We start from the raw sequence: 12,500 nt of genomic DNA on the forward strand, positions 1-12,500 counted from the left end.
TACTGAAGCAATAAAAACGAGCACGATTTGCTGCTCTTTGATCCAGAAACATGTTAAGATTTAACATGTGAATATCGGCTCGTTTGGCTGTCGTATTATCTTCCTTTGCACCAGTACAGTAATTTTCAGATTTAATGTACTCATTGTTAGATGCTGGATATGTTAATGAAGGAGAAAAGATGTTAATATGGATGATTATTGTGGGAGGAGATCTGTATATCTTTTCCTCAGAACCTTCAGGTTAACCCCGCTCCCTCTGTGTTTATCAGCCGTATGCCCCGCCCCATCACCAGATGGCCACGCCCCCTCACTTGATGGCCCCGCCCAGTCCAGTGGAGCTGCTCAGCAAAACCAACCTGTACATACGAGGACTTCATCCTGGAACAACCGACCAAGACCTCATCAAACTCTGCCAACCGTGAGTGAACACACACGCGCGCACACACTCACTCACTCACACACACACTCACATACACGCACATACTCAGAGACACACACTCACAGACACACACACTCACATACTCAGAGACACACACTCACAGACACACACACTCACACGCACACACACACTCATACACTCACATACTCAGAGACACACACTCACAGACACACTCACAGACACACACACGCACACACACACTCAGAGACACACACTCACAGACACACACACGCACACACATACTCAGAGACACACACTCACAGACACACACACTCACATACTCAGAGACATACACTCACAGACACACACACTCACATGCACACACACACACACACTCACAAACCACTCACACATGCACACACACACTCACTCACTCACAAACACATACACATATACACACACACACACACACACACACACACACACAGACATACACAGACTCTCACACACACACACACACACACACACATACACGCACATACTCAGACACACACACACTCACAGACATACACACTCACAGACACACACACACTCACATGCACACACACACTCAGAGACACTCACACACTCTCACACAAACACACACACACACACACTCATACACACACACTCACACACACACACACACACACACACACACACACACACACACTGTAAATAGTGTTTCCAGTGCCGTGGGAAACGACACAATTATCCCTGCTGGAGGAAAGATGACAGACTGAGACACACTGACACGGTTGAGTTTATTTATACACACACATGCTGAGTTCACACTCACACTCTGACTGAACTACACAAACTATACCGCCGTATTTACACAACATTGTGTGCATGTGAAAGAGATTCAGACTCTTACAGGATAAAAACAGCCTCTGTATTTGCAGAAATGATCAGGAGAAACGAACCTCTGACTGTTCGGGTGACAGAAACCTTTATTAACACCATAACTGATTTAAAGCGAGAAATAAAATGTTTCAAAAGTGTTATTGCAAGTTGCTTTAAGTGTCTGCTAAATGCATAAAAGTGCTGGATGAACGTGCAAATAAAAGGGAAAACGAGACGCTGGTGAAAACTGCAGTGCATGTGCACACTGTGTAAAAGTACCCATGATGCTCTTGGATTGATGTTTTATTAATGTCTGATAATGTTTATCATTTCTATCCTCACAGATATGGGAAGATCGTCTCTACTAAGGCCATCCTGGACAAGAACACAAACCAGTGCAAAGGTAAACGCCTGCTTTTATGTTATTTAGTGCTGGGCAACAATTAATTATGATTAATCGCATCCAAAATAAAAGTTTAATATATGTGTGTGTGTACGGTGTATAATTATTTTGTATATGTAAATACACACACATGCATGTATATAGTTAAGAACAATTTGGTATTTATATATAAAATATTTATATTTACATATAATATAAATTATGTATAAATATATATACAGGCAAATATTTCTTAAATATATACGTGTGTGTGTATTTATATATACGAAATAATTATACACCGTTCACACACACATACATTAAACTTTTATTTTGGATGCGATTAGTTGCCTGTCTGTCAGCACTATGTTATTATATAATGTTAAACAGATTATGTGTCAGGGAGGGTCAACTAGTTTATATCTATAGTTTATGTAGATGTTTTAGCTTTAATATATTTAGTTTCTGAGCACCACTAATGGATGTAAGAAGATTAGATGACACGAGCAAACCTCTTCACTCCCGTTTACATGCAGTTTTCATGATTCTGCATCAGTTTGATCGAAGTATTGCATAAACATGAGGGAAAGTGTATTGCCTAAATCTCATCATAGTCAGATTATAACTGCATCTAGTTGTTCATCTTTCTCTTGCTCGTTTCATTTGTTTCTTCAGCATCTCACAGCGTCAATTATTGAACCTTTACACTAAATAATTGCATGAGTTTTGAATTATATTTGATACGTCAGGCTTTTATGGCTCACATATAGGAGCACAAATATGCAATCTGGTGCAGATGTTGATATTTATATGGACAAAAACTGATGAAATTATGATTTTTGCAATGTGAATCAATGAGATCTTTATAATAGTACAGCAGATACAGACATAAAATGGTTACTAATATCAATATCTGCCAATAATATAGTGAGATGATATTTAAATGCTCAGTTTTATAATCAAAGCTCTGTAGTTTTCAAACATAATGTAGTGCAACACAATGATGATAGAGAGATGAACAAATAAACCCGATGATCATATTTGATACTCATGATTTTTATAATAAATGATGATGATAATCAAGTAAACCTGCTTCAGTCCAGATGAAATATTACTAACAATATTAAAGTTATTCTTGCGTTTCCTTGATAAATCAGCTCAGATCTGACACAGAAAGACTCGTGAAGCTCGAGCTGAAGGACACTTGTACAATTACACTGAACGACTTTTACTGGATAAGAGTCTGAACTATCAATCAAAGTTCAAAATTCATGCATCATGTATGATACAGTGGGCTTTATAGGGTTAATATAATTGTTTTAGATTGTGTGCGACAGGTTTATCAGTACATTTACAGTATTTACAGGCCTTCGAGTATCAAATATGACACTGTAGGCTTCTTAGGGTTAACTAGCCCTTCTGTAACTCCTAAAACTTTCCGCTGGTATGATTTTTTCCCAGTGTGTCCGTGAGGAAGGATTTGAGGATTTGATGTGTGAAGAGGGTCTTATAACCTACTTCCCCTCTAATTAAACCTTCATCTCTCCTGGATAACGGGCCGCTGCTGACGGCTTTAATCCAAACACTGCGTGTGTGTGTGTGTGTGTGTATGTGTGTGTGTGTATGTGTGTGTGTGTGTGTGTGTGTGTGTGTGTGTGTGTACGCATTTAATCTGCCATGAAATTTTAATTAACACCAGTATGACCCTTATCTGCTGATACAGCCCCGAGAATGAAGGTGTGGCGGAAAATAAAGGACGAGTGGGGGATTGTGGGAAAGAGCGGTCACTCATAAATATCTCATAACTCATTAATCGGGTCTGCGGGTTTCCTCCCGACTCGCTGATGGATGAGGTCAGGAAAAATGGGGAACACAAAGTGAAGTCGGAGCAGAAAACGCAGGGTTGTTGCCAAGGAGACGAGCGAGTGGAGGGTTTAATCCTGAGGGTCTTCAGGCGTTTCTCACACGACGCCTGGTTAAAGGTGATCGGATCATGAAAACGTTGGGATGAAATGAGTCCTGGTTTTCCTGAACGCAGTTTCACAAAGTGCTTTTAGACGTGATCCGCTCAAGGATGAGGAACGGATTCAGGAAACATTATTTTGAATAAAAATCTTCTTAAGTGCCATTTAAGAATTTCCAAAAATGCTTCTTAAGAATGTTCTTTCCTGTGGTCTGTAATTTTACTCCTTAAAACTCATCTTTAATCACCAAAATTACATATTTAAATGTTTTTTTCTTCATGCCTTAAAATAGCTTGAATGTAACTCGACACCCTTGCCTCATTTATTATGTGCGGTTCTATTAATATGCAAATGAGCCCCGCCTCCACTCACTCACTCAGCTCAGAGATCCACTGGTTGACGATCACACGTTGATCTGATTGGTTACAAGGTAGTTTGTGACGTCAGAAACACCAGCGATTTCAAAGCGTGTTTTTGAGACTGTCTTTGGTTCACTGCAGTTTTAAGGAGGAAATACTCAGCAATGCTGTCGACTTATGAATTTACACATGATTTGTCTTAAAGCAGATTAAAAACACCACATAGACACATAAACAATATTAAAAGCTGGATTTACACCACAGGGGGACTTTAAGATTTTTTCTGAAATCAAAACTTAAGAAGAATGCAAAGTTCTTGAAAATAATCTTCTTAAAAACCTTTGTAAATAAGTTAAAGTTAGGATAACCTCCAACTTGACTTAAATCTCACAAAGGTAAAATGTTTTATGAATTTATTGGGTTATTTCAAATTAATTGTTGTATTTAAGCATTAAGTAATGAGAGCAACTCTTCTTAAAAAATCATAAAAAACTTGAAAAAAAACTCTGAAGATTTTTTAAAAGATGTGATTGTATGAACATTGACATTTTTATTTACTAACATTGACAGGTTAATAAATGCTGTTATATATATATATATATATATATATATATATATATATATTTCTCATTGTTACTTTTTTAGTTAATTCATCAACTAATGTGCTATATAAATAAACTTGCCTTGCCTTGCCTTGATAATACTGGTCATGTGACCTAATTATACTGGTCATGCGACCACATAATACTGGTCATGTGATCTGATGATACTGATCATGTGACCTCATAATACTGGTCATGTGACCTCATAATACTGGTCATGTGACCTGATGATACTGATCATGTGACCTGATAATACTGGTCATGTGACCTGATGATACTGGTCATGTGACCTGATGATACTGGTCATGTGACCTGATGATACTGATCATGTGACCTGATGATACTGGTCATGTGACCTGATGATACTGGTCATGTGACCTGGGGCACGTTCAAGTTCAAAACGGTGCACAACGTTTTGCTACGGTTTCCGGGTTGAACGTCATGTTTCCTGGAAACGGTGTGCAACGGGGTTTGAGATACGTTTTCTCCTGTTTGGTGGGTGTGTCAGAACTGCAGTCCAATCAGCAGCAACATGTAGGCTATATAAAGCACGCAGTATTAAAGTGAACTCACACAATGGGTTCAAGGAAAGTAATGTACAAATGTGTTCGATGCAGCTCGGTATACGCAACAACTGAGGATATTAGAAGACATGTTTGTCCTAAGTTTTATTGTAAAAATATAGGATATCAACATAATGATGTAGTTGTTTATATTTTCAGCTTCATTGCAAGTGTATGACATTTGGTATAGAAATAAACAATGGTAATTAAGTGCTTTTCCTAAAAATGAGAAAGAAAATACAGGGTATTAAAACGGTATGAACTACAAATAAAGTCAGAATATGTGAGACTAAATAGATGTGTTTTAGTCTGAATTAGGTAAGATGTGTGCTTCCATTTCAGTTCCAGCAATCCCTTCACTCGATTGGGATGTTCTCTTTTGTTCTGGGTGGCAAGTGCAGTAACTGTAACATCAGGCATATTTTGCAGTATTAAACACATATTTATACCGACTTCATCAGGCTCTGAAAATTCTTCACAAAGAACACAAAGAATGGCCTTCTCAGCTGCCATAGTTGCAACTCTTGCGTCATCAGAACAGTGTTCAACGCATCACCCTTTCTGTTATAAAACGTCCAACGTTTTGTCGGGGCTGAACGCAGCCCTGATGATACTGGTCATGTGACCTGATAATACTGGTCATGTGACCTGATGATACTGGTCATGTGACCTGATGATACTGGTCATGTGACCTGATGATACTGGTCATGTGACCTGACGTTGCGGTTCTGCCGTGTCTGCAGGTTATGGTTTCGTGGACTTCGACTGTCCGGCGGCGGCGCAGAAGGCTGTTCTGTCTCTGAAGGCCAGCGGTGTGCAGGCGCAGATGGCGAAGGTAAAACATCTTCATCCCTTCATCATCTTCATCATCCTCACGACTGTTACAGGAGATTGTATGAGCTGTTTTATCTTCTGCACATTCAAACAGACATTTGATGTGTTTAAAAGCAGACATATTTCATGCACCGACACCAAGGTCATGGGTTCGACTCCCAGGGAATGAGGGAATATGTAGCATGACATGAACGCAGTGTCGTTTTGGATAAAAGTGTAAAATGTTTAATTAGCTCTTTACAGAGTTATTTTAGTATCATTGATAAACTATTATAGTTTTATTAATATTTTTAATTAGTTTTTATTTAAGTATTTTCCATTTAAATTTTTAATTTTAGTAAAGTTTTTAGTAATTTAGTTTTTATTGCATTTTCATTCATTTGTTTTATGGAGATAGTTTTTATTATTTTTTTTATTTCAGTTTTAGTTATTTTAGAACATCAAGTTGAGCTGATAGAAAATGAGAAATGTTGCATTGTATATGTTATTTTATTTCAGTTAACGTTTTCAAGATGTTTTTCATCTTGATGTTGGTCAGAGAACTAGTATATGTTTGTCTACTAGTTTTATCTCTCTAATGCTTAAAGTCGGCATGAAGTTGTGCTCGTCTTTTCTTACTATTGTGACGTGAAACTGCTTCTCAAACAAGAACAAATGAAGGGCGGGGCTTGATTTTGTCTGTGAGGAATTAATTGGATGATTGGATGATTGGTTTGCTATTGGTGGATCTCATGTGAGTGACAGGTTGCCCCGCCCACATCATCAGAGAAGAGAAGAGATGCTGCAAGAGGGATGGAAACATGAATTTAAAACAATAATGATGTGCACCAATAAATCATTTAGTATAAACACTGCAACATTCCATTTAAAAAAGAAAAGAAAAAGTTTTGTCCATTTTGGTTTCATTGTGACTTTAAGTCAAAGTTGTTCTATATTCATGAGAAGCGCTTTTCTGTCTTTCCTCCTTTATGAGCTCAATAAATCTGCTCTCTCTCTCTCTCTCTCTCTCTCTCTCTCTCTCTCTCGTTACTGTTTGACAGTCGAGTCGGGTGTTAATTAGTTGGTCTAACAGATTTCTCAGACACACACACACACACACACACACACACACACAGAGAGTCAGGTGATGTGACTCTAAATGAATCTCTCATTCAGGACTCGAGCTTCTCATCAAATGCTCAGAGGTTCAGTCTGTAATGTGTGTGTGTGATGCCCGTGTAAACAGACCTGATTCGCACTGATAGAAACCGGTGCATGTAAATACAGTCACATGCTTCTTAAAGGAGAACTTGGTAGCTTTTTTAACTTAATAAAACTGTCTAGAAATCATTTGGATGGTTAAACAACCTGTTCTGGTGATATTGGTGACTTTCCCCGCTCCCCCCAGCGTTCCCAGGCGGAAAACCAACCTTGCAACTTGTTCACTACCGTCCCGGCAAGATAGAAATTGGAAGTCTCGTGAGAAGCGAAAGCGAGAACGAGAACGAGCGCGAAACACAAATTGCTTTACGGCAATTCGACATAAACACACACGCATTTATGATGTATTACCAGATTACCCACCTCAGTAGACATAGCTCCACGCCATACAGTTGGCTTGCTCCGATCAAAACAAACGCACATGAGCAGCGGTAGAGAAGGGGAGGAGGCCGCCGCAAGTGAGTTTTTTACGACTGTGTTGTGAAATATACGCCCCACCACAGCTGTAGGGGGAGCTCGTGGGGAAAACATGCGACAACAAAAGGGAAAATCAGCGAAGAAGTGACTAGAGTTCGCTAGAGTTGCCGAGTTCTCCTTTAAAAACTCGTTCAGTTTGAACACATTTAAGGTTTTAAAATAAAAATAAATTTAAACATCTTAAATGGCATAATACAAGTCCTTTTAAGAGAGCTTAAATTTGGGTATAGATAACGAAATTAATTATGGCCCGATTTTTATTATTAAACTATTATTATTAACAATATTTTTGACACTAGGCTCTATGATGACTTGCTTTTGTTTGACTAAGTCTCTTTGGGTAAATGTATTGAAACTGAAACCCTGTATTCAGTGTGAGATGATTCTGAGAGTGTTTCTGTGTTTCTGACCTCAAACTGTAATTAGAGCAGCGGGGCAGCGAACCCAATCCCATAATGCATCTCTCTCCTCTGCTACCCACAACTCCCTCACATTGCCCTTCAAAACTAGCCGTCTCTTCCAGAACTCAGACAGATGGCCTCAGTGGAACAGAAAAGTTGCTCTGAGGTGGAGAAAGTTATTCATTTTGATGAAATATCTTCTTTTCTTCTTATTATTATTTTTAGAATAACTGATAAATCATTCACAGTACGACCAGGAACACACAAGTAGACCGAGTCAGTTCTGGTTTCAAGTTAGTTTGAATAATGATATTTCAGTTTTGTTTTCTGCGGTCGGTTCACTATAATCATATGATAATGAGATGCTAATCACATGTAAATTTCCTCCCTCACCTGAAATGGCGGGAACATCCGGCACTCATTAGGCCATGTTTTCCACAGGAATAGAGATTTGTATCCACACTATTCCCATGATGCTTTGTGTGAATTATGCACACTGTAAATAATCAGCAAGTGGCGTGAGCTACTACAAGTACACTTGTGTATGCAGTGCGCTGATTGAAAGACAGGACCGGAAGACTATGAAAGTGTCTTAAGGGAGATATCATCGTGATTTATTATAGTTTTACTGCAGCAATGGTGATTTAGATGAAACTATGATTACTATGGTCATTTTTATGTGGGTTATATATTTGCATATTAATGTTTATGATAATGAGCTTGTTTTTTAGAGCAAATATATTCTGCATGTTGTTTACGTGTACTGAACAAACCTCTAGAGAACACACACACACATATTATAATTTCACATGGATACATAAACACACACACTTGTTTGTTGTAACAGGCAGTGCGTCTGACATCTCATACTGTAGAGTAGGAACTATACTGGGTTTGAAACTTACTTCGCAACTGTTAATAAAGTGTGTTCTATATAGTGTGAATGAAATCCAGATGGCCTTCATCCGCCATGTTGTCATGGTCATGTGACCTACGGCGTCAGTCGCATCGCTTAAATCCTCCGTTCATAAATCCTCTCCCACGGCATCATGGGATAGTAAACTGTCCATCACATGCACACTTCAGAATCCCGCCGGAAATAGGACTTTTCGCCTACTGTTTATGAATTACTCGGCTCACTAGTTGTTCGCATACCATATAGTCTGGAAGTAGGCATATTTGGACACAGTGATGGTTTGTTACGTGAACTTTAACTGAAATAAAATATGAAACAAAAACAAGTTATATAAACCAACAAGAGACACTAATTACTGAAATGGTGACTTCCGGATTACAGAAAATATGATCAAAAACGCCACATAAAGGTACATTTGTTAAATTTGATAATACAAATATTTATATATATGTAATGTTTGTCACTATGCTTTGCCCAAAGTGCATCATTAGTGATATTGTAAGTTCTTGCTGTTTAATATGAATTTATATTATAACTAATTTATTTAATGATATATAATATTAATATTTAACTAAATGGCCTAAAAAATACTATTGAATGCTATTTTTTTCTGCATTTTCTGCAAAAGTGGGATTTTAAAGTGCACATATTAATTGTAGTTTAGAAACAATTTTCACTAATAGAATTGCTAGTACATTTAGCAAAGTATCAAAAAGGAACAGAATTTTGATATTTTTAGGCTAGTAGTGCTGGAATTATATTTTCTTGTAAGACTTACTCAAAATATCTATATATTGTTTTAAAACCATTTCTTTTACAGTGGATGTGATGCAGAAGTGGAATGTTCATATTCTTAAATATTAGCTATTTTATGGAAAGAAACTGAAACAAAATCGTGAAAGAAAAGATCCATTAATCAACATTAGTGTTTTTCTCAGGAGAAAGTCTCCGTCTGCTCTCCGCTAGACTCAGAGCTTCATCTGTTCGTCTAATCTGAGGCGGTAAAAGGTCTAGAAGTTTTCATGAGAACGTGGAGCATTGAATACGGACAGAATGAGAGGAAATTAAACGTTTAAACTCACATTAACCTCTTGTGATGAGAGATGTGAACCGAGTCATGTGACCGAGCCGCTGCGAGTCACATGATCAGACTCAGTATTTGTGTCATTTCTGAAAGCATATTCAACAACAAACACACACACACACACAGGTTTCTCACAATTATCAGAGCGTCGGAAAGAACATATGTGCGGAGGAGTCCAAGTGTGTGTTTACGTTTGTTTACACAACAGGAGGAAACACACACACACACACACACACACACACACACACACACACACACACACACACTGCCAGGCACGTCTGCTTCCTGTGCCAGTCACGCAATCCTTCCAAACAAGGAACACATTGAACATGTACATGCCAGTAGGAGATGGACACACACATACACACATACATACATAAATACAGTAAGCATTCTGTGTGTGTGTGTGGCTTCATGGATTAGAGTGACCATAACACACTCACATGACAGATGTTGTTGGGCTAGTTGTCACACTTTTCCTGTATATATATATAAGTTATATGTAAATATTTATAGAAATATTATAATTAAATATTTTAAATATAATAATTTAAATAACTATTAAAAATTATATTTCTTAAATGTACACATAATGTTCATATTATGTATACATTTTGTAGTATATAAAATTATTATATTAAATTATTTAAATTGTATTTATTATATACTATGTTATATTATTTATTCATTCATTCATTCATTATATTATTAGTCTGTCTCACTGCTGTTTATGAGTGTTTATTAGTGTGTTGGTCTATCAGTGTGTGAATGAGTCGAACCCTGATCTGTCATCACAAACTCACATTCTACAGTCCGAAATTTTCGTATGCATTTTTTTTCTTCCGTATTCATCATTCAGTGGCTCTGAATCTTCAGACACCTCTCAAAACGCTTGCTTTGGATGTAGAAAACGGAGGAAAGTTTTGGAGGCAGTGTGTAAACGTGATTGACACGACGTTAGGGTCGTATTTAGTTTTAACAGTGCGGAAATTTCGGACCTTTACACGTGTTCATGTTCACACGACTGACACAATCAAACATTTGCCCTCATGCATGATTCTGCAAATAATGTAATGCATAATTGTTAATTAAAAATGCAGTGAAAATCCCAAATGTAAAACTTATCTGTGTTTCTCAGATGCAATGTTATTTTAGTATCACTGATATACTGTACAATATTAACATTTCGAATAATTAAAAAATATATATATTTTCCATATTATTTTAATTATATAGCTGTTTTATTTTAGACATGTTTTATTGCTTTGATTCTGAAGTTGCAATGCAACACAACAATGTTTGATTAATTTTAATCTTTCAAACTGTCAATTACAGCATAAAATGTGAGTGTTGTCACATGAGTGATCTGTGTGTGTGTGTGTGTGTGTGTGTGTGTGTGTCTGTAGCAGCAGGAGCAGGACCCCACTAACCTGTACCTGTCTAATCTGCCCGTCTCTATGGATGAACAGGAGCTGGAGGCGGTGCTTCGACCCTTCGGTCATGTGATCTCCACGCGCGTGTTACGAGACGCTAGCGGCGCGAGCAGAGGCGTCGGCTTCGCCAGGTAAACCAGCGCTGAGTGTGTGTGTGTGTGTTTATATGTTATAACCTCAGTAGACAGAGTATTAATAGACTTTAAATAAGCTATTTTCATGTATTCTGTGCTAATGAGGTTCAACTGTAAAAAATTATTGTGATTTTAACGGTAAAAGTAAAAATGCTACGGTGAAAAACTGTTAATTGGCTGTTAACTGAAAGTTTCCATACTGTATACGGTAAATAACTGTGATAGAACAAACAGTACATTTAATGTAATTTTACAGTAAAATACAGTTAACAGTTTTTATTTTTATTTTATTTTATTTACAGGTTTTGGAAGTGAAAAAGAACAAGTCATTGTATAATTTACAGTGGAAAAAACGTAAATTGACATTCCCACAATTCCCTGCGTTACACTCATAGACTGTAAAAAATATGGACAAAGCGTCTGTGACGTCACCCATAGACTTTCTGAAGAACGGTTTTGAAGCCGTTTATGGGGGGTATGGGCGGCGCCATCTTGGAAAATCTTGGGAAATCCTAACCCCGCCCACCTTCTGGCCAATCCATATATGGGTAAAGGACGCAGCGCGCGTCACCCCGCCCACCTTCACTCAGCTCGCTCTGCTACTCCGGTTATCTCTGTATATTTTAGGCAATGAAATATGTTATAAAACACCATACTAACTCTTTTCGTTTTCATTTAAAGAAATCTTAAACATTATAGCCACACAAATGTGGTTCAGGCAACGCTTATTGATTATATTCACTGCATATAACGTTTGCCTTTTTACAACAAAACGAAATATAAAACACAAACCTGCCTCTTTTCGTTTTAAATATAATATAAAAATATTAAACATTTTAATATGGTCCAGGCAATATGTGCATTTGTACTAAACAACAGATGTTGCA

General features: G+C 37.5%; 1 protein-coding gene across 4 annotated transcripts in view; it reads left to right on the forward strand.

Moving 5' to 3' along the window:
* LOC308697520 (RNA-binding motif, single-stranded-interacting protein 3-like) overlaps nucleotides 1–12,500 on the forward strand; it is a 45,404-nt gene that overhangs the window by 8,864 nt on the left and 24,040 nt on the right. For 2 of the 4 annotated variants that reach the window (XM_081376835.1, XM_081376838.1), the window contains exons 2-5: nucleotides 270–418; nucleotides 1,609–1,667; nucleotides 5,878–5,969; nucleotides 11,453–11,610. In XM_081376835.1, coding sequence (XP_081232961.1) covers nucleotides 270–418; nucleotides 1,609–1,667; nucleotides 5,878–5,969; nucleotides 11,453–11,610 — 458 coding nt within the window. The remainder of the gene's footprint in view (nucleotides 1–269; nucleotides 419–1,608; nucleotides 1,668–5,877; nucleotides 5,970–11,452; nucleotides 11,611–12,500) is intronic. The other 2 variants (XM_081376837.1, XM_081376836.1) reach the window with 2 other exon arrangements.

This window comes from Scardinius erythrophthalmus, assembly GCF_964197995.2.
Source record: "Scardinius erythrophthalmus genome assembly, chromosome: 10".
Taxonomy (NCBI): Eukaryota; Metazoa; Chordata; class Actinopteri; order Cypriniformes; family Leuciscidae; genus Scardinius; species Scardinius erythrophthalmus.